The sequence below is a fragment of the Phyllopteryx taeniolatus genome, chromosome 5 (assembly GCF_024500385.1).
Source record: "Phyllopteryx taeniolatus isolate TA_2022b chromosome 5, UOR_Ptae_1.2, whole genome shotgun sequence".
In the NCBI taxonomy this organism is placed as follows: domain Eukaryota; kingdom Metazoa; phylum Chordata; class Actinopteri; order Syngnathiformes; family Syngnathidae; genus Phyllopteryx; species Phyllopteryx taeniolatus.
This window is the reverse complement of record NC_084506.1, coordinates 5887446-5909488: the sequence shown is the minus strand read 5'-3', so window position 1 is coordinate 5909488 and position 22043 is coordinate 5887446. Positions and strand designations below refer to the sequence as shown.

General features: G+C 47.0%; 1 protein-coding gene across 2 annotated transcripts in view; it reads left to right on the top strand.

Annotated features, from left to right (window-relative positions):
• Positions 1–1694: 1694 nt before the first annotated feature.
• Positions 1695–22043, top strand: part of kcnd2 (potassium voltage-gated channel, Shal-related subfamily, member 2) — a 45730-nt gene continuing 25381 nt past the window's right edge. For both annotated transcript variants that reach the window (XM_061773750.1, XM_061773751.1), the window contains exons 1-2: positions 1695–2056; positions 2258–3390. In XM_061773750.1, coding sequence (XP_061629734.1) covers positions 2279–3390 — 1112 coding nt within the window. In that variant the 5' untranslated portion in view covers positions 1695–2056; positions 2258–2278. The remainder of the gene's footprint in view (positions 2057–2257; positions 3391–22043) is intronic.

Here is a 22043-nt window from a genome sequence, read left to right as displayed (position 1 = left end):
TTTAAAATCGTAACACCTTTTTAATATTTGAGAGTCCTCTCATGTCAAGGAAAAAGAAAAAAAAAAAAAAAGTTTGTGAGACAGCACGTGCAGTTTTCCAGATGACCAACAAAACACACATACGCATGTTTGTTGTAGTTCCAGGACTGACCTGTGAGAGTCAGCGTGGCGATAGAGTGCATCCAGACTGACAGGAAATATGAAGAAGAAGAAAGTGTAGTAAGAGAAGATTAAATTAAAAAAAAATTAAAAAACTAGGCTAACTATTAGCTTGTCTGGTAAGCTCGGCTCGCGACAAAACAATCGAAAACAATTTGACGAAGCGACAGCTTTTAACTTGAAATACATGTTGGTTGACGCAATCGGCCTCGCTCGCCGTTGACAAAAACGCGCACGAGTTCTATCGAACGCGTTGAACATTGACGGCCCCGACTCCGGGATAATCGCTCAGGACGATCTTGCGGGGACATTTGAGAATCGGGCCTTTGCTGACGGAGGGGAAATGCTCCAATTTGTTCCGATTTTCGGTATGTGTACCGTGTTTTTCTACACATTGTATGCTTGCAATTTTGTCATTGTGTTCCAATATGTTTAGAATGTGTTTCAAAAGTGTGCTTATTGTAAATAAATGTAAATATGTTTAACAGGAGCAGTAAACGTGCAGTGTTGTGGAACACAAGAGACACTTCATCGATTATGCTTATTTTGGAAAATGTCAGGCAAGCGAGCGGCGCTATCCCGCCCCGCCGCGCCGCGCCGCGCCGTCGACCTTTGTGAACCGCGTAAACCTGTCGGGAGACGTTATCGATCGGTATTGTCGGCGGCTCGAAAATTCAAACGCGGACGGAAAACCCGAGAGCGACAATACGCTGCGAAGCTCTTCAGGCGTCGCAAAATGACCAGGAGCGATAAGAAGAATAACGCTTGTCGCTGAACTATTCGATTAACAATATTTACAGTGTTATTAATATTTACAAATTGATTAGATGGCCGCACAGTGTAAGTTGTTTTTTTGGGGTTTTTTTTGCGACTGCAGTTTCTCAAGGCACCCCTGTACCTTTGGGGAGATCAAAAGAGAGAGAGAGAAAAGAGATCTCTTTTGACCTTTGCCACCCCCCCCCCCCCCCCCCCCCAGTGGTACTTGAGGTACAAAATTTCGACAATCGCCGATTTAGAGTTTGCAGTCGACGCGCTTTTGGAATGCGTGAGGAAGCCGGAGTACCCCGGAGAAAAACCCACGCGTGCAAATGAGATTCCAACCCCAAACCTCCGGGCCGCGAGGCAGACGCGGCGACCGCTAGGCCACCGTGCACTACAATAATAAAAACACGGTTGAATTCAAAGGGGGGGGGGGGGAGAAAAGGGGGGGGAAAAACAATTGTTATGCTTTTGGTGGCATTCTAGTCCAGAATATTGAGGGTGATGGAATGCTGCGAGGGTTGTGATTATTGTGCAAGACCACCCCCCCCCCCCCCCCCACCCCCCCTCCGCCCCCTGTCTCACCCCCGGAGGATTTTGGAGATGCCGCCCATGCAATGACAACAGAATGATGAGTTCCCCTGGCTGTGAAGAAGCACTGGAATTTCTGGGTGCAGATTGGACCACTCCTCCCTCCCTCCCTCTCTCTCTCTCTCTCTCTCTCTCTCTCTCTCTCTCTCTTTCTCCTCTCGGGGCTGAGAAAGAGACGAGCAGAGCCGAGAAGGGGGAGGGTGGTCTTGCAGTCGACGCGAAGGAACAGGACTTTATTGAGGAGTAGCTGCATCGGTGGAGTGGGGGGGGGAAAGCCCCTCGCCTTGCGGATGCTTGGAGAGGAAAGAAAGGGAGGAGAGGAAGGGGGGAAAAAAGAGAAGAAAAATTGCGCGCTGAAACAAATCGCCACTTTGCGGCTTTGTCGAACTTGTTGATGCGACGCTATTGCGCCGTTGTCCGTCGGCGTGTGCGCGCGAGCGCGTGTGTCTGCAGTAAGGATGGATGGGAGGCGAGACGGCAAGTAGTCTCCTGAGAGGATTTGATTCAAGTCCCCGTCGAGGCAGTTTAAGGAGCAGCCTACCCTAGGGTGAGTGCTTTTCTTTTTCTCCCCCCCCCCCCACGTTCTGCTTCAGAATACGCAAACGCTCGCTAATCAGTTTGCCGCAATTGGAATGCGTCTCATTTGATCAGATTCTCGTGTGTGTGTGATTTCCCCGCACTGCGATAACCTCGCGTGTGCGCCCCCCCCCCCCCCCCCCCCCCCCCACCGACTCCCACCCCACCTCAGCTTCCCGACTTCCAGGTCAGCATGGCAGCAGGTGTGGCGGCGTGGCTTCCGTTCGCCCGCGCGGCGGCCATCGGCTGGATGCCGGTGGCCAGCACCCCGATGCCGGTCCCCCCGCAGGACAAGCGCAAAGCCCAGGACGGGCTGATCGTCCTCAACGTGAGCGGCACCCGCTTCCAGACGTGGCGGACCACGCTGGAGCGCTACCCGGACACTCTGCTGGGCAGCACCGAGAAGGACTTCTTCTTCCACGAGGAGAGCCACGAGTACTTTTTCGACCGCGACCCGGACATCTTCAGGCACATCTTGAATTTCTACCGCACGGGGAAACTCCACTACCCGCGCCAGGAGTGCATCTCGGCCTACGACGAGGAGCTGGCTTTTTTCGGGATCATCCCCGAGATCATCGGGGACTGCTGCTACGAGGAGTACAAGGACCGGCGGCGCGAGAACGCCGAGCGGCTGCAGGACGACGAGGAGATGGACGGCGGCAACGAAGTGACGCCGGTCAACCTGACGGCCAGGGAGTACCTGTGGCGCGCCTTCGAGAACCCGCACACCAGCACCCTGGCGCTCGTCTTCTACTACGTCACCGGCTTCTTCATCGCGATCTCGGTCATGGCCAACGTGGTGGAGACGGTGCCGTGCGGGACGCTGCCCAACCGCGCCAAGGAGGTGTCGTGCGGCGACCGTTACGCGCTGGCCTTCTTCTGCTTGGACACGGCGTGCGTGATGATCTTCACGGTCGAGTACCTGCTGCGCCTCATCGCCGCCCCCAGCCGCTACAAGTTCATGAAGAGCGTGATGAGCGTCATCGACGTGGTGGCCATCATGCCCTACTACATCGGCCTGGTCATGACCGACAACGACCAGGTGAGCGGCGCCTTCGTCACGCTGCGCGTCTTCCGGGTCTTCCGGATTTTCAAGTTCTCGCGGCACTCGGCGGGCCTGCGCATCCTGGGCTACACGCTGAAGAGCTGCGCCTCCGAGCTGGGCTTCCTGCTCTTCTCGCTCACCATGGCCATCATCATCTTCGCCACCGTCATGTTCTACGCCGAGAAGGGCTCCGCCGCCAGCAAGTTCACCAGCATCCCCGCCGCCTTTTGGTACACCATCGTCACCATGACGACGCTCGGGTAGGTCACCGAGCTTCCTTGGCGAATCGGCGGGAGTGCGAAATGCTCCCGTGCAGCAGGTGGCGCTACTTTCCGCGGACATTGTACATTTTATATTGAATACAGAACAGTGTGGGGGTGGGTGATTCTCCAGTTAGGTGAGTTTTGTTTAGCCACACGTATTTCACACTCGCCCTGTTGGTGCACCTTCGTTACTACGACAACGGTAGGTCAGGTAGGTCACCGAAGATCCTTCAGACTCCAGTGAGAAGCAATCCGTGCTACGTTCGGCAGGCGGCGCTACTTTTCGCTTACATCGCGCATTTGAACTTAAGCGTCTTCAGTGCCAACCGTTATTTAGCCAAGGCGCATAGTTTACATTCGGCGTTTTGGAAAGACTTTTGTCACCATGACAACACTCAGGTACAGATCATCAACGATCCTTCAAACTTTGGAGCGAGGAAAGCGATCGTGCACCGATTGGCATTTTATATTTCATACAGAGCGGCAGGGTGATTCAAGGATCAGAACAATAAGAATTACACGCATAATTGCCCTTTCATGTGCATCGCTGGAATTATGACTTTCGTGACGGACTACGGCGGATTGTGACTTTATTCTTAAATTCAGATACTGAAGTCACTGCAGTCGTAAACCAAGCGGCCCCGCCGTGAAATCTACAGTATGCGTGTAAATATGCAACATATACTATTTATTTATGTGTATGAATAGCGCTATTTTGGGGGGTTAAGGTCTGCCATTCAGAATGAGTGACGTGCCATTTTTCCATTGACCCTGTGAGGCAGTTATGATTGACTCCTCTGTGAACTCTGCCTAGCAACAAGTGGCCATGACCGGAAAAAGACATCAAGCAATCCTGTTGATTTATGTTGCAACATCTACCCAAGACAGCTAAAATATATGTATTCAGTTTTATATATTTATATATATATATATATATATATATATATTTATGCAGTACTACACAAGTAGTATGATGATTTATGAATTATTTGTAGCATTGCTGTTGACAGACCGATTGGAATTTAAATGATGTACATCAGCCAGTAAAAGTAACTTTTTTCCCCACATACAAAGCAAAACCACCACTGGATGGATTTATGTGGATGGAAGCATTTACATTTATTTTTCTTTATCTTTTTCTTTTTTTTTTTTTTTGTCCAATCAGATTTCAGCTTCTCTGTTTTTGCTATGTCAACGTATTCTGCCCAGGGCCTTCACAATCAGTAGCGCCGGCCGACGGGACTTCAACTCTACTTTGCTGCGTCGACTCACAAGTTTCATTTGTTTCATGAGCACGCTCATATCTCAAATCATCATCCTCCATTCAGATGAATCCTTCTGGTGAACAAACCTTGACCAACAGTATAATGCAGTCATACAGACACAAACGAAGAAGAGTTCCACATCTAAGCAACTCACTCACCTGCAGTAATGTCGTTTTTTCGCAGAGGATAAAGAATACATGCCTGTAATTATTGTTGTATTGCCTGTCTAAGTGTTGCGCCGCCGTTTGTGTTCAAATAGCCGTTGCTTCAAGTATTATAACGCCTTACATAGATGCTATTTGTTAGGCCGTATATAGTGTTTTGCATTGTGTTAGCATTAAGCTTGCAAATATTCAGAATGCTCGTTTTATATCATATACAAATATTCATCGTCTTTATAACTGTGACGTGATAGCGGCGATATTAAGAGGTGAATTAATTCACGTGGGTCCCTATTGAAGGCCCACGTACAATGCTACTGTCTTCGGCCAATCAGAAGGCTCGGCGGTGGCTCATGATAATGATCATTCTGCAATACATCGGACAGACAATCAACACATTCGTCTGCGTTACTGCTACAATCATCACGTACGCTGGGAAAAAAAATATATAACAAATTTGGTCGCACAATTCAAATGTGATCATTTCCCCCTCTTTCCCTAAAAAATATGTTCGTTTCACACATATCAATCATGTGCAACCGATGTACATTTCAATTCAGTAAATCTAAAAGACTTTTTTCCCCAACGCATATTATATGCACTTGAATTTCCCCTGAAGGGATCATTAAAGCAATATGTTATGTACACATGCACACACACACACAACAACAACAACTGTCTGACTAAAGTGGCTTCAAATAATTCAAGAGACGAAGAGGATTACACGCTAGTCATTTGAAAATGAGTTTGCGAACGTATGGACGTGTGGCACTCGGCTGAGCGCGCGGCCCGCGTGGGCTACTTGACGCGATTGTTATTCACGTCATGGTTACTGTTGTCGTGTGCGCCATTGCCATCTTTCAGCACGGCTCAGCCTCCAGGGTGCGGCGGCGCTTTGCGAGGTGCTGAAAAGTTGTGACGCTGTTCCAACAGGCTGCCATCTGCTTTTTCTTTTTTTTTTTTTTCTCTCCCCCCCCCCCCTTTCTACCTCCTGGAAATAATAAAACAGAAAGCAAGGTTTGGCTGCCTGGAGCGTGATTGCTGGTTATACCGTAGGGGGGATAATAATCAGATTAGTGTTAAAAAAAATGACTGCATGTGTTTAAAAATATCTTTTCAGATAACTGCACCGTGTCTCCTCTGGGCTTGATGACACACCCAAAAAAATATGATTTATTTATTTATTTCTCTTTTTTTTTTTTTTTTGTTAGCAACAATGGCAGAACTAACATTGCAAAATTGATTATCATGTTAGATTAGATCAGGCACACCTTGAGCCACTGGACAAACTTTCTATTGTTCGTGCAACTGATGCATGTCTGATAAAACCGAGGTGAGTTTAAAGATGCTACGGGGCGTATGGTTAATTATGGGGGGGGGGTGAAAAATACTCACTGGCCACATTATTAGGTACGCCAGCATAGTTGACCAAGACAATGAAATGCAAACTCGGCACAGGCACAGATTGGAACCCCTAACCTCATTATCCATTTAAATTTATTTCACATTCTTTTATGTATATCAAAATATAGTTATGATCTCTAAAATGTATTTTTGTTCATTTTGGGGTGTGGGGGGGGGGGGGGGGGTTCTGGAACCAATTAATTAGATTTACATTATTTCCTACGGGAACTACTGCTTTGGTTTGAGTCAGACTTTTTGGAACTGATGAATCCCAACGCGTATGATTCCATCGTCTACTTCTCTTCATTCTTCGACACAGACATGTTCTACCGAACCATATCACGTTGTCTCACGAAAGTCCGCTAGCTTATTGCTAACCCATAATGTTGGGGACCTTCTCTGCCTCTTCTTCTTGCTGTTCATGACACTCCATCTCTTCCAGCAGACCCGAGCGCTGCTCTGGCGAGTTGCGGCACAACATGATCGCACCATGTCGATGCGCAACTTCTCTTTTGTCTTTTTAATGGCATGTAAAGATACTCTTCCACTTGCCAGAAGTCAGTATACTACCCACCTGAAAAGAGATCCCATCTGGAGCGTAATTAGCGACACGCACGATGCAGAGCTCCAACGCCGCTGCACCGGCTCAGCTCAAGCCCCGCGACTCACTGCACAGATAAAAGATGACTCGTGTCTAAGAGAGCACTTATCGATGAGGCGCAAAGGAGATATCGCCGCCTTCACCTTCTGATCCCTTTTGTGTTTCTTTCGAAGCACTTGACAAAATACATTCTGCTCTAGTGAAACGCCCCGGGTAACGCAGGCGTTTGCGTCACCTCGTTGTGACCCGCGACTGACTTGCGAAAGAGAAACGAAGCAGCGATCCCCGTATGCTGCACAGTCGGGCCCCCCCCCCCCCCCCCCCTCCGGAAAGCCCTTTGAGCATTTAAGGTCCTTGTACTAGTACGTTCTTTGTCCTCACTAGTAGGACAAATCAGTACCAGTTTTATTTGCACATCTTTAATGATGAGCTAGTTTTACCTAAGTTTTTCTTTGCATACCTTGCCATCTTTTTTTTCTTGTTTTACCCACCACGTTGACCTTGTCACAGATTGTCTCCCATATTGAGTGTCTTTTGGTTTGTATTCAGACTTATTTATTCAGTAATATATTTGCCTCTTCCACTTACACTTCCAATTCCATCACTCTGAAATTTTGTGCTCATAAATTTTCCATGGTGGGAAAAAAAAACAAAAAAAACAAAAAACAAGCTAGCGACAGCTCAAAACCCTCTTTTCAGGGTCTCTGCCATTTTTGTTGCCAATTGTGCCGCAATCTTAGTAAATCACGCGCAATATGTCCATTAGAGGCGCGTGCAACCTGTGAGCGTGAAAACGCAATTTAGCACCCGTTATTCGGGATCTCAGCTAAGGTGCCATCGTATCTCATAAAATCCTGTCGCTGGCTTGATTTGCCATCGGGCGTCGCTTGAAGTGTGGCAAAAACGTCAGACGCTCTCCAACAGTGAGCTTCAAATACTAATGCGATGGCGGCAATTGAGTTATTCTGCAGGGTTGTTTCAGGGCTCAGCGTGCAGGACCATCGATCCCCCCATCTGACCAAGAGTCCGATATGACGAGAGCAGTCTTTCCAATGCGCGGTAAATAAGCACTAGCGAGGTGCCGCTGGCAGCTTCCGCCGGTCTGAACCTTTTGAAAAGCTTTCACCGTCAGTCTGATAGTCAATGACGCTTTGTGGCCGCCCGCTATCATGATGCCTTTCCACTACATATACTTTCAATTTCCCTTCCCCACAGCCCGTGGATGTTAAGACAGTGGCGTGCATTCTCCCTCCGCGCCGTGCCGACGGCCCATTGATTGTGCTTAAGGAGAGGTGCAGACGTTGGGAGAGCAGGGGTTCCTGTTCGGAGGCTCTTGGCAGGCAGCCTGGATGAAAAGGACCGGCGGAGAATCAATAGCGCTGCGCAGCTGCGTGTCACGCTTCCGCGTCTACCGCTCGGAGCCGCCAAACACGGGACAACACCCTCTTATTCTGCTTCTTTATTGGGCATCATAAGCGGCATCCAGACATCCTGGCTCCTTTGTTAACCCTCTGCGCTCCACGTTGGCCGTTTGCCTTTATTAAAGTTACCAAGGGTGGGGATTTTTGTCAGATTTTTTATTTTTATTATTTTTTTACTTCAAATACATCAGTAACATACTGTTGATATCAAATTCTAACTTTTGGCTCTATCACGGTCCCTTGAAACCTAGGAAAAGCGCCGCTACATTTTTAAATTCCTTATTTACTGGGTTAAAATTTGGGTAAAATTGTGATAATGCTGAAGGCATCTCAGTACTTCCACATTTCTCAACAGATTTTTTTTTTTTTATGCAGTTAAAGAAGTTTAAAAAACAAAAGCAGCACATAGGCTGCTATGTGGCCAAAAAATGGCTACGGACCACGCAAAAGAGTAATAAAACCCAACGATAAAATATGCTAATTGGGTCTTTGGGGTGTGTTGCCTTTGAACAGAACGCATCACTGGATGATTTCAAAAATATTCCCACACAAGAGATCTTGTTGCGCTTCACATGAGAGTGGAATCCGATGTTGCGGCGTTGGCTTGTTTTCCTCCGCTCGGCCCCACGCGGCCGCAGAAGGAGTTTTTGGGTGCCTCGGATCTTTGAAGTGATTTAAGGTGTAATGGAGTGCACTGCTGGGAGCAGCTGTGAAAACAGCAGAAATCAAGCGCAACACACAAGGGAGGCGGAGTGCGTGCCGAGAAGTGGCCGTGGTCCGGCGTGGAAGCGCTTTACGGACGGACGGACCGACACACACACACACACACACACACACACAAAGAACTTTTTGAAATCAGCACATACACTTTGCCCTGGTTCATGTTGCGCCTTTATCAGCTGAACATGACTTAAGAAACAATGAAAATGATTTTTAATGTAGAAATGAGGCGAGAATGTGTATTTTGTGTTTCATGAATCAATATAATGTATGAGTATTGAAATAAATGGACTTTTCTACCATATTCTAATTTAGTGGGATGTACCTGTATATACTGCAGTAGTATACAGTGTTATCCTTCTGCGTTGATTTTTTTGTTTGTTCGTTTGTTTTGCTTTGACTTGCGAGCAAACATTTGACACGAGCACTGTAGGGAACTCAAGTCAACTCACTTGACAACAAGCAGCAGTTTGGCAGATAGTGAAAAGTGGAGGTTTACTGTCAAACTAAATATAAAACAGGGAGAAATAGGTCCTCTGTATGTAAAACCATATAAGTTTGCCTTAAAGTCTGCTAGCCTAATGCTAACACATAATGGGAAACGCTATATATAGAAGGGCCTAGGAATCGTATCGGTGCTGTGATGCTTTAAGCCTTTATTTCAACACAATCAGTTGAGCAACACATGTAGACAGGTAACATCATACTCACAGGCATATATTCTTGATCCCCTGCAAGGAAAAACTATTGTTACTGCGGCTCACTGAGGAGCTGAGAGCATTTTCGTGTACAGTATATCATTAAGTCTGTATTATACTGCCCCCAGGTGGCCAAGGCATGCACACCAGGAGGAGCACAATGTCCATTGAAATGAAGAAACGTGGCAAAAACGGATTTTTATTTAGGAACGCTTCTTGACGGTTTACCCCCGCCTGTTCACACTGAGCACACTCACACGGAAGCTGCTGTCAGCCACAGCTCTCGCGCCCACACTCACACGCAGGCTCACCCACCAGAGCCCGCCTCTTAAAGGTACAGTACATGCACGTACACAGACTCTATAATACATAGTTTATTCGTTTTTTTCACTGTTTTTCAAACATTGTGTAAAAAAATGTTTTAATAGATTTAAGTGTGTTTAAAGCGTGGTCTTTGAATTCCACAATCATCAAGCAAGAAAAAAAACCCTTCCACTGCCCAGCATTAGGATCATAAATGTGGATGATTATCATAATCATTTGGGCCTTGCCGTTGCGAATGCAACAAACATTGCAAAGTCGCTCGACGCAATTCATCTCGTTTGCCTGCGCTGCGGCTCCACCCACCAAATATCAGAGGAAAGGCTCGCCGAGTGAGCCCCATAAAGTCCTCAGGCGGGATTTATGCGCCGGCAAAGGCAAGGTTAACACACACGAGGGTCACTGCAGGGCCCATAAAGTCCAACCATTATCATGCGAGCTCGTTTGACACGCTGACCCCGATGTAATCACGACCTTACACGCAAACGTCACGCCTCGCCTCGCCTCGCCTCGCTCGCTCGCTGCCGCGCGGAGCTTTCCGGAGGGACTTGTACCCCAGCTGCACAAATGCGTTCTTGACGCAATGTCACTTGTGGCTTAATAAGTTGCAGTGCCCCCTGGCAGGCGGTGTGAAAGGTTCGGCCCCCTCTCCACTGAGCACTACAGTCACATCTAGTGGTGTGGAGTAACAAAGTGCAAACGACCGCTCCTGTAATTAAGTAGATGTTTCTCCGCCTTCTGATGTGCCCACTTTGGCCACAGGGGGCAGTTTAATACAGCCATACAGACACAAATGAAGAAGAAGTGTTTCATTGTGCTGCCGCAGGTGTCATTTCTGTCTTCCGCGGAATACATGAAAGCGCTTGGCATCGTGTACAATATGTTAGGCCCATTATGAAAATCAGCAAGCCATTCAGGGCCCACTGATGTACAAGTGCGGTAAGCGCAAGTCGCCGGTGTGAGCCACTTAGACCGCCATTAGCCCTCACCCTTGCCAGCGCCCCCCTGCGGGTGCTTTATTGGGCACGGGAGCCGAGGCTCATAGCAGCCGGGTATAATGGGCTTGAAGTGACAGGGGACTTAATGAGAAGAGCCCGGTGGTGAAATGTGCTCGGTGCGAGATTCCTTCTGCAAATCACGGCGAAATGGTGTAGTGTGTGTGTGTGTGTGTGTGTGTGTGTGTGTGCATGTGCGGGGTTAGCATGCAGCCTTCCGCCGTCAAGATTACGATTGCGGTGGAAGGCAAAAAAAATAAGAAAGGGGGCGAGGGGGGAGGCTTTTTGCTGTTGTTGCTAAACTGAAAATAGGGAAATCTTCCAATTTACTGTGGCATCGAGGTGCATCTCAATTACAGGCGCAACAATTGATCAATGAATTCAAATCATTGTTATTCAAATAATTCAACTCAATTCAATCATTCTGATTTTGATCATCGATTCATCGTTTAGAGACCAACATATTCAAAATTTCAGCCTGGCTCTCCTTTGGTCTATTATCACCGTTATTCTTTTGTATGTAAAAAAAATTGTTGGCGTATATTTCGCATAATCGCAATTGGCTACTTGTGAATTCACCTATTTTTAGATTTTTGGGGTAACCTTTCCTCCTTTTGTTTTGTGCTCAGGCCAAAGCCCTGTCTAACATAAAAGTTGTGCTTTGGTGCCATCTTGTGGCCGCTATAGGTAATTATAATCCTTCTAGTTCAGTCTCGGGCTAATGTAACGCGTATAACACAGAATTAGCCGAGTTGATTTTGTAATTTTTTTTTTTTTTTTTCCGCTACCGCTCAGCGTTTTCATCCGCTTCCTTACGACTACGAGCCACGTCAAAGATGAATGGAATTTTCCGGAACGGGATCAGAGTTACCTGAAACGAAGGCGGCATTACCGAAAATAAGACGAGATGTGAGAAAACACATCACATTCAATTTCATTGTTGTTAGAAAAGCATTTTCGCCCCCCCCCCCCCCCCCCCACCCCCCCCCCCCCCCCCCCCCGGGGGCTCCGCTTCCATCCAATCTAACAGCCCGAGAAAACCTGACCTAACCCGAGTGAACGGATGCGAGCGAGATATATTGCCGCTTTCGCCGACTGCCTCCTAGCTTGGCCGTTGATATGTTGTAAAAGATACAAGATTGAACGCGTACGCCAAGAGATCAGTGGCTCAAAGAATGCACAAATGATCAATCCCGGTGTAAAAAAAAATCAAATCTTCGCCTCCTCCTCGAGTGCCACTTGCCATATTTACATACTCAGCATTTACATAGAGATGAAAATGGCTGGTGTGCTCACGGATATTAGCGCGCAGACGCACATAATGCCTCCTCATCACTTTGTCGGAACGCCCGACGGCGCGGCACGTCAATTCCAAGCAGCGACAATCACTATTGGATCTGTGCAGTCATCGTGTCAGCATTGGGATAAATATGCGACAAAAAAAAAACAAAACAAAAAAAGACAAGTTCGGCTAATTTATGAGCGGAAAACGCATTGGAAGGTTGCGATGAATTCAACGTAGACATCTACCGCTGTTTACGTTGTTTGAGAAAAGGCCCAAAATAATTCTTGCAATCTGAGATCAGCCTGATTCGTGCACGTAGGTAAAAAGCGGATGACTAAATTTGCCATTCATTTATGACTTTTGCTGATTACAGTTTAAAAAAAAAAAAAAAAAAAAAAAGGAGGAAATGCATTTACAAGCTAAGAAGAACATTAAGTAACCATTATTCGTCTTAATCCGGACGCAGACATTGCGGACAAATTATTTATTGTCATGCTTTTGTTCTTTCTTTTACGGGGAAATGGATATGTGCGGAAAGTTAACGTTAGCATGAGGTTTTACTTCAAAATCGATATGGGCACCGGAATTCGTCCACTGGATTTCACGGGGAACAAAGAACGAAAACACAAAACAGTTCAGAAATCACCACAAATCACTCAAAGTCTTTTGTGGAGTTACTCTTCGATCGCGCTGTGTACATTAAAGAAGCGAGTAAAATGAACTATTTCTGCAATTAGGTAGTGCAGACGCGCTATTAAAGCAAATAAGCACACCCCAGACGTTGTGTTGATTTGTGGTATTTTTCCACTTCTCTGCTGCAGTTTGTGTGGATTACGTCCATCGTTTGGGACTTCACTGCAAGGTCAGGAAACTGATTAGCAGTTCTTTTCAAATCTTTTCATCTCGCGAACATCCGCTGGTCGAATGCTAACATATAATGTGAGACAGCCTAGATCAGCTAATGGAAATTAGCATAATGCGTACGGTAATTAGGGATAAACCTTCAAACAAATGCTACTTAACACACGGAGCAGCAACACATACAAAATGAACATCTATCCCAGCAGACCTCCGCGCTGCCCGCCATGTTGTGGTACTGCACGGGGGTGGGGGGGGGGGGGGGGTTCACTGTCAAAGAAAAGCGAGCCGCGAGTCAACGATCGCCTCTCACCTGCATGTAAATCCTACGGAGCGTGACGTGTAACGTTCGCCCCGTCAGTCGGCGCCTTTCATCCTCAGAGCGCGTCGCAATCAATGTCGACTTTTATGTAACAGATTAACAGAAGGCGCGGCTTGTCATCACTTTCAGAGAGCGCGCTAAAACTTTGATGGCGACACATTAGCCGAGCCTTTATTTTTGGTTTACGGCCCGTTGACAACACCTAAAGGAGCCGCTTCGTAGCGCGGGCGCGGGTATCGTCGCAGGCTCTTTGGCGGCCTCGTCACCCGCCGTCTCGCTTTTCCCAGATCTCCGTGCGAGCTCGTGCCAGTTTACGGCGCCAGCACGCCACAATAAAAAAACTCCTCGTGATAAATATCCCGCTTGAATGAAACTGTAAAGGAAGATCTGGCCGAGTGCGGCTGCGGCTCAGGCTGCCCGCGCTGGCCGCTGCTAACCCACTTTCCATTGTTCCGTCTTTGCCACAGGCTCCATAGATTATTTTACTTCCGTGCGCGCGGTAGGAATGATAAGAGACTCTGCCCCCAATTTAGTTTTGGGCATAAACAGCTTCCTCCTGTCCGCCTGGCACGGAGGTCCTGCTGCGAAGAAGGATGTCAGCCTGTCACCCTGACGCATGGCAGCTGTTCCCTGCGTGCCCCCAAATGCTATAAATAGCCGTATACATCACCTAATGTAGGGCGTTTGGTCAAACAGACACAAAAGAGGCCGTCTGCGCCGCTCGGGGCCATATTTGCCCCCCCCCGTCGCCCTCCGACTCATTTCTGTGTCGGTGTCACTGTCACAGGCTCAGGAGTTCTCTGCCTCGACCCGTCTCTGTGTGCCCACGCTGGATCGATGGCACACTAATGGCCGCCGTATCCTTCCATTATATTCTGTCGCGCGCGGCCCTTCAGACACCCCCGGCGGATCTAATGCAAGCCATTTTAGAAATGAATATGATAAATATATGATATATCTATCACGACGTAAAGAGCGGTGCCAGACTGTTTAACACTGGAGACAGAGCTCGTGCTTTGCAATGAGTACAAGCAAATCATCTTCGCTGCTCCACTCATTGCATTTAGGGAGAACACCGCTCCCTTTTACGTACTCCAGTTAGGAGGCGGGCAGCCGCATTTTGAGCAAACTGGACACAAAGAGGGCTGGCTGACTCCAAAATAAAGTGCAATACCGTAATCCAGCCGAGGTGTAATAAAGGCAAGGATTATTGTTTCGAGGCCATACGTGTGCAACTCTAAATTCAGACTTGCCTGTACAGTATATGGTAAAAAAAAATAATAATAATAATAATTTTTTATTACGAACTATGAGCTGAACATACAGTAGTTGACTATATTACAACTTCATGCAGCCGAGGTGGTCCAAATAGCCAATCGCACACCGGCACGATGATGTAATCCAATCCAACAAATCAACGAGATCCGGCCTAAAAGCATTAGCGCCGTGCTCAATCAACGCTTGGCTGCCACACTCAGCACAAAATGGCCAATACGTCTTCACAGGAGCGACGCGGTCATGATGCGTTTGCCCAATCCCTTGTAAATTCAGAGCAGTCACATGACAGGCAGTAGGCACGCGATATCTGCATTATTTATTTATTTTTCCCCCCCCCCCCCCCCATCAACAGCCTCCGGCGTTACGCAGCGGTGGACCTTTAAGATATCTGCACAAACACCGAGCGCATGCGCAGTGAAGTCCTCCCGTGCGCCGTTGTCTGAGCTAATACTCGAACTTGACGGTTGATAATCGAAGAAACGTCTCCTCGGACATCCCGGTTGGCTCTCCGTTTGAACAAGTCATGGCATTTCGATCAGTTCGCAAGCGGCGTTAACGTCAGTCTCTGCACGTACCCCTCCAAGCTGATTATTCCTCCCTCTTGAATAATCCGTTATGGGTTTTTTTTTTTTTTGTTCGTTTTTTTCCCGCCGCGTTTGCGGAATAGGCCTGACAATACATTTCACTCTTTTGAAGAATGATCCCAAACTCATGCACTGCTTTTTCACTGTTTGCATTCGGTACGAAGCACATTTTGTTCCAAAGTCATTTTATGCTACAGCAATCGGGGCACAAATAGTGCCAAATTCCAAGGCAAGGTTTCCCTATTTGGACAAAAGTATTGTGGAAAACCTCGTAACTCATCAACTGATCATTCAGGGGTGAGGGGGATGCTGGACACTGTACATCCCGTTGAATCTAAAGTCCAAGACATTTATGGGTTTCTCCGTGTCCTCAAGCTTCTTCTTCTTCTTTCTTCTCGAAAGTCAGATCTCCTGTTTTTCAGTTCCGCTACTCGATTCTCAACACTACACGCGTCCTAGATTGCCCTGATAGTAGAAAATACAGCGCCATCGGGAGGCCAGATTGGGGCTTAAAAACTAGAGAACTGTGCCAGATGACAAGTCATCACTGCCAAACAATTTGGGATTTTCAGCATGTCTACCATGTGTAGGTGTTAGTAATAGTTTGTTGAAAAATCAATGGTCTCGAGTGTGATACAAGCGAAAGCCCATTTAGCATGCCGTGACAACGAGGCGCTCTAAAGTGGCCACGCCAGCGCAAAGCCCCGGTCCGCACGTGGGCTCTCACGTCTGACCTTTTTTTCCCCACCCCCCTCGCTCTTCCGGTTTCTCTCTGTGACGCGCGTGCGCTCGCAACCCACAACGAGGCGCTCTAAAGCGGCCACGCCGGTGGACTATCTGACGATTCATGCATTTCTGGGTTGTAGGGTTGCCTAGACAGCTAACTGGACCGTCGCAATTGCGCCATATTGCTGATGCGAACAAATGCGCTTAAGTTCTTATGTCGTGCGGGAGGGGCGACTCGTGCCAGATTCCCAAGCGGGTCACGCGGCGCCGTTCTAGCCGTGCTCCTAAAAAGTGAAATGGTGAAAAACTGTTCAACCCTATATCTCCACAATTCAATACTCCACACTGTAGCTCTCAGTCTTTTTTCAGACATTTTCAGCAGCACTCTGAATCCACGTCACAGGGTCTATAACTTAAACAGGCAAGAATTGTGCATCTTTATTTAAAAGGGATCGCTTTCTTTGACTGTTCGTCGAATAGGCGTCCTCGAAGTGGCGCTTGAGCTTCCACTCAGGATTTCTCACTTCTGTGCATCTCCATGTGTCTCAGCAGCTTAAAGATTGGATTTCTATGTGGCGATTTGAATGTTTTTTTTTTTTTTCAAGGTATTAGTGGAAAACCATAAACAGATGATTATTATTTGGATTCCCCCCCCCCCCTCAGCCAATTGTCCCTAATCCTTGCGGATGAGCTTAAAGAGTTATATTTCTAGCTTGCGTGGCCTTCCTTTTTTTCTTCTTTTTTTTTTTTTTTTTTTTTTCTGCGACCACTGACAAATGGAATGCCTCGTTTGGAGTAAGAGTCTCACATTGGAGCTAAAAGGGAAGAAAGTGAGTCGAGCCGAGGAGAAAAGCCAGCGAGACGCGACCATTAATAAAAGCGGACACGGCAATCAATTTCCGAGCCGGCTTTGTCTCATTCACTTGCACATACAGATACTCTCTCACGTGCGTGGAAGCGCGCACGTGACATCATTTCCATTGCTGCCGCAGCTGCTGGTTGCGTGCGTTCGACGTGTCGAGCATCGGCCTCCCTGACGCCACGCTCGGTTGCCTCCGAAGGTGAAGTGTTCGCATTAAGATGCAAATATCAATCTTCTTAACGCGGCGAGTTTACATCGGCAACTTTGCGACGACATCTGCGTGCGAGTAAACGAGCTGCAGCGGGGCCTTTTCTAAGAAACGGCATCCGTCCAAGTTAACGGGCCGCAATCATCAGCGCAAATCCAGCGTCACAGTCGATGGGATGACACAATTTCCCACATCATTTACGGCTCCAAGTGAAAATTGGACGAGATCCTCAAAAATCAGAGTTGCAAAATCAAATCAGATTCTTTTTGGTTTTTGTTTTGTAACATCTTTGGAAACTGCGGAGATATTTCTTAACCCTCGCGCGCAACATTCGGTCGATGCCGAGGAGCCCAACGCCGATTGTGAAATCTGCCACGAGGAGCATTCATTTTGTGAATGGCCGTCGGTGGCGCAGACCACACAGTCAGATGTATGGCGCCCCTTCCCGGCATACGCTCGCTGATGTACGAGAGCATTTGATTGGATGCTTCAGCCACAAAATCCCCAGAAGACTATTTGTGGACCTCGACAGATGGAAAAGTCCAATTAGAACGAACGGATAGGAGAAACGGGAGACGAACGATCCAAGTTGTTCCGCCTCTCCCCGAGGACTGACATCGAGTCTTCGAGACGACGTACAAAACTAACGCCGCATCTCTTTTGAAAGAGAAACAGAAAGAGGAATAAAAGCTCCAAAGCAGGTGCGCTCTGGAGGAAAGAGGAAAAAAAAAAAAAAAAAAAAAGGCCGACGATTTGATTTCTTAACAGTCAAAAAGGTAGGCGTTGAATTTGATAGCGCTCCCTCCAACTTCACATCTACAGGATGTATAAATATCTCCTTCTGTTGTCTGATTCTTCAAGGGCAAACGTCCCACAAAGCAATTACCTCGCTATCAGCCAGGACCAAAAAAAAAAAAAAAAAAAAGGAGAAGAAATGAAAAAGTGCTTAAATATAGCAAAGCCCCCCCCGGGATAGTGGGAGGGTGGGCGTGCTGTAGTGTGATTAAAATGAATAACCTTCACTCAGTCACGATTGTTAACGCCGGGTTCGAACGCTCCTTGCGAGGCGGGTACGGTGCGGCGCCTTAATTCCGCCTTTCTTCGGCGGCGTCAACATCATTATTCGTCATGAGTGCCTAAGTTATAAATAATGCGGGTTATGTCATTAAGTACACATACGTCGTCCTCGTGGCCCCGGGTCATCTTCTGCCACCGTAGTCGCGGAAGCAGACAGTAAAGCGCCGACCACTGATGGATTGCGCAGCTGTGAAACCAATTTTCATCAACAAAATGACCTTTCGGTCCTGTTGTTGTTCCGCCCACGGCCCCGAGCTATTATTTCTCATGTCATGTTTTGATTTGACAGGAGAACTCTCGTGGAATGAAATAGAAAAAGTAATGATGCCCCCCCCCCCCCCCCCCCACCCCCCCATGCTCGAGAAGTCGGGAAACAGCGAAATGAAGAATACGGCGGCAGCTCGCTCCTCCGCTCTGCGCCTGTCGGAAGGGATTCGGTTCCTCCCCGATACGCTGTCGCAGCTTCTCGCCGGTTCGCTGCTACTCGCGGTTTTCCTGGCGGGCACGCCGCTGTCGCCGGCCACCTTTTTCCCGAGAGAGCGCTGGGCACGTTTTGACACGTCGCCACATCTTCTGACAGCCTCGCGTCAAGATGTTCACGTCTCTCTGAACTCACAGATGGTTTTCTACCTATATTAGATCATATTTTAGGGTCTTTTATTCACTGCGAATGTCTTTGTGTCAACGCCCACACATTGACATTGACATTAACACAATGACACCGGGCTCACATTGATAGGCTAATTAGGATCTGTCTGCTTATGGTACAGTCACATTGGCAGATGGCTGTTTTTTTAATCCACATTTGGAGGAGGACTTATTGCAAACTGAGGAGCTCAGTTCCAGTGCTTTTGTTTTAATGGTTTTTTTTCCCCCTATTCTCGCCGCCATGACTCATATCTAAATTGGGCCCCTTTGGCAGGACAAAAATCGGAATTGTGTCACTTGTATCATGTAGTGTACATCCAGCCTCGAGAGTGTTTGCTGTTTTAAGATTGTGGAATCTCAACTGAAAAGATAACCTCTCCACCAATAACCTCTATGAAAGATTTCAATCTGGATTCTGCTCCGAGCACAGCACTGAAAGAGTCCTCCTCAGGATCGCGAAGGACCTGCTTCTCTTCTGGCAATCTCAGCATTCACATCCTCTTCGACCTCAGTGCAGCTTTCGACACCACAAACCGCTCCGTTCCTCTCAGCTGGCTTGAAACCACCTCCGAGATCACCGACACTGCCCTCTCCTGCTTCAGATCCTACCACTCCGACAGAAGCCAATTCATCCACATCAACGACTCCAAATCCCCTAGTGCTCCCCTTCTCCACGGTGTCCCCCAAGGTTCTGTTCTTGGCACCCTTACTCTTCTTCCTGTACCCGTTCCCAGAGGGCAGTCTCCGGTTCCAATCTTCCAATCAATCTTAAAGTAAAAAATCTAGTTTGTATCCTGGCCTTGGGTGTGAAGGATCAGAGCAGAGTCTTATCAAGAAAACATGCATTTGGGTATTTTTATATAATTGGAACATTTTAAGAGTTCAAATGCTAAAGGTGTCAAAGAGCCATTTAGAGAAAAAAATAGAACCACACCTACAAGCAAATTGCCTATCATGGCATTATTCGATGGTGCTTTTCCTAACTCTGCAAAAACAAAGAACTACGTAAAACTAAATAATAAAGGTTTAAATAAAGGTATAATAGCAGAAAGCGCCAAGTGCCATATCCATTTTGGTGCAGCTACCGTCTGACGGTGTTAGCGATCAGGTTTGCAGATCGCACGAAGAAGCCTTCGCCGATGTCGGTCGCAATCATGTGAGTCGACGTGACAGGATCTTGAGGACAGCAGCAACCAAGACGATAACTGACTGTGCAATCAGTGTGACTTTTCTCTCCATTCGAAGGGTTCGGGTTAAGAGTTAAATTAAGGGTTGAGGCTTAGTTCTCGAGATTGTAGTTCTAGTCCACTCACCTGCTTTTCATTTGTATTCATAAAGCATAATGGTTCCCATTTTCAGTGTAATTTGAATGTAATTTCGGAGCGTTGTCTGGTTTTGAGATGAAATCATATCAATGACCTCTTTGAAAGACTTTTTCAATCAAAGTAAGATTTTTTTCCCCAAACGCCTCCTATTTGATTAATATACATTAACTTAGAATACCCTAAACAAAAATGATTAGCTTTAACCTGGAACTAGAAATAAAAATTAAAAAAACATCACGAACAAAATTAGATTTCTGCTTTTGCAATTTCACTCTTCATTTCGAAAACATTTGGCCTTATTCACTTTCAGCTTATTGGCCCCACCTAATATTTTAATGTCTTGGACTTATGAAGCCAGCGATAAAACAAACGAGGAGTCGCAGAAAATAAATAATAATAGCCTCAAGTTGGTTCTTTAAAAAGATGAAATCGCTGTATTACTGGGAGCATGAATCCAGAGGTCCCAAAACACTGGCAACACTCTTTAGTAACGGTCTTGTGCTCACACTGCAAGCTAAGAGTTTCGGGCCAGTCGGTGGAGGAAGCTGATTTCTAGCGGCTGCTCAGAGAGAAATTGCAGATCAAAGTTAATCTTGCGCCGTCTGCTCTGTCGCCGCCGAGCACTAATCTGCTGTCAGTGTGATGAGGCTCCTGGACCGGTTCCCTTTTAACGACCCGGCGGCGCTAATCCACAGGACCTTTCCTTTCCTTCGCCCCAACTCCCCTCCACCTCCCTCTTCTCTGTCGCCCGAACGCATGTCAAAGGTCAAAAGGGACACGCAGCAGGTCAGTTTGTCCCCAACAATCTCATAACAAGCCGACTAAAGCCACAATTACTAACCCTACCAATTGAATATTTTCATTTGTCATCTACGTGTTAAACCTGAGCTGGCGGTAACTTCCTTTATGGTCGATCAAAGCATTCCAGAAAATACCGCCGCCGTTCCGATAACATCGGCTACGGAACGAGCTCATTAGCATAAGCGCTCGGCAGCCGGACGATTTAACTTGATCGTCGCATTCTCTTATAATCTATAGCTGTAGCTGGTTGAGGCACAAAGCAGCATTATCTAAGCACTATACTGACGTCGTGTGAATGTATTTTTAGCTTCTGGCTTTCAGAAGAAACGCTGCAGGGATGATGGGAAAAGATGACAAATTGGCCTTTGAGTCACTCTTAACAAATTTTCACCTCATTGTGACGCACACAAATTGTTGTCACGTTTGCGTGTTTATTATTTTATGGCTCTGTGAGGACACTTAACCCCCCCCGTAAAACTTTTATTACCTCATCCACTGCCACCCGTTTTCAAAGCAGAGTTCTCCATATTGTTAACCGTTTTAGACCATTTGGACGTTTCAAGACCCATAGAACGTTGTGTTGTGTCACAATAGAAGCACCGAATCTACCTACCAGAAAAAAACAGATTTTTGAACAAAAAGAGAAAACTGACAATCTTTTTTTTTTTTTGCATTTGTTACCTCAAACAATAATACAAAATCAAATCAAATCAAAAACAGAGAAAAGGCTTTTGATGGGAAAGTAATCATTTATTCACAGCTATACTGCTAAGAAATGCCCTGTGAGCAACACGGACTCCCCGTATGGCTCGACTTGAAAGTCATTGGCTTTTTTTATATGCCATTTGAACTGCGTCATCTTTTCTCACGATCGCGGCGCACACTTTCCACTAACTCGCGCAGCCAATACTCTGTTGTTCCGCAACTCCCTACGTGTGGGCATTTCTCTCCGTGGCAAGCCGAAATTCACCACCTATCCTCAAAGGTTGTCTCGTTTTCAAATCCAAAGCGATGCAACGGCACCCTCTACTGGCCTCTGTTTGTCACGACAGTTATGTAAAAGCTTGAATTTCATAGACGAGCTGGGCTA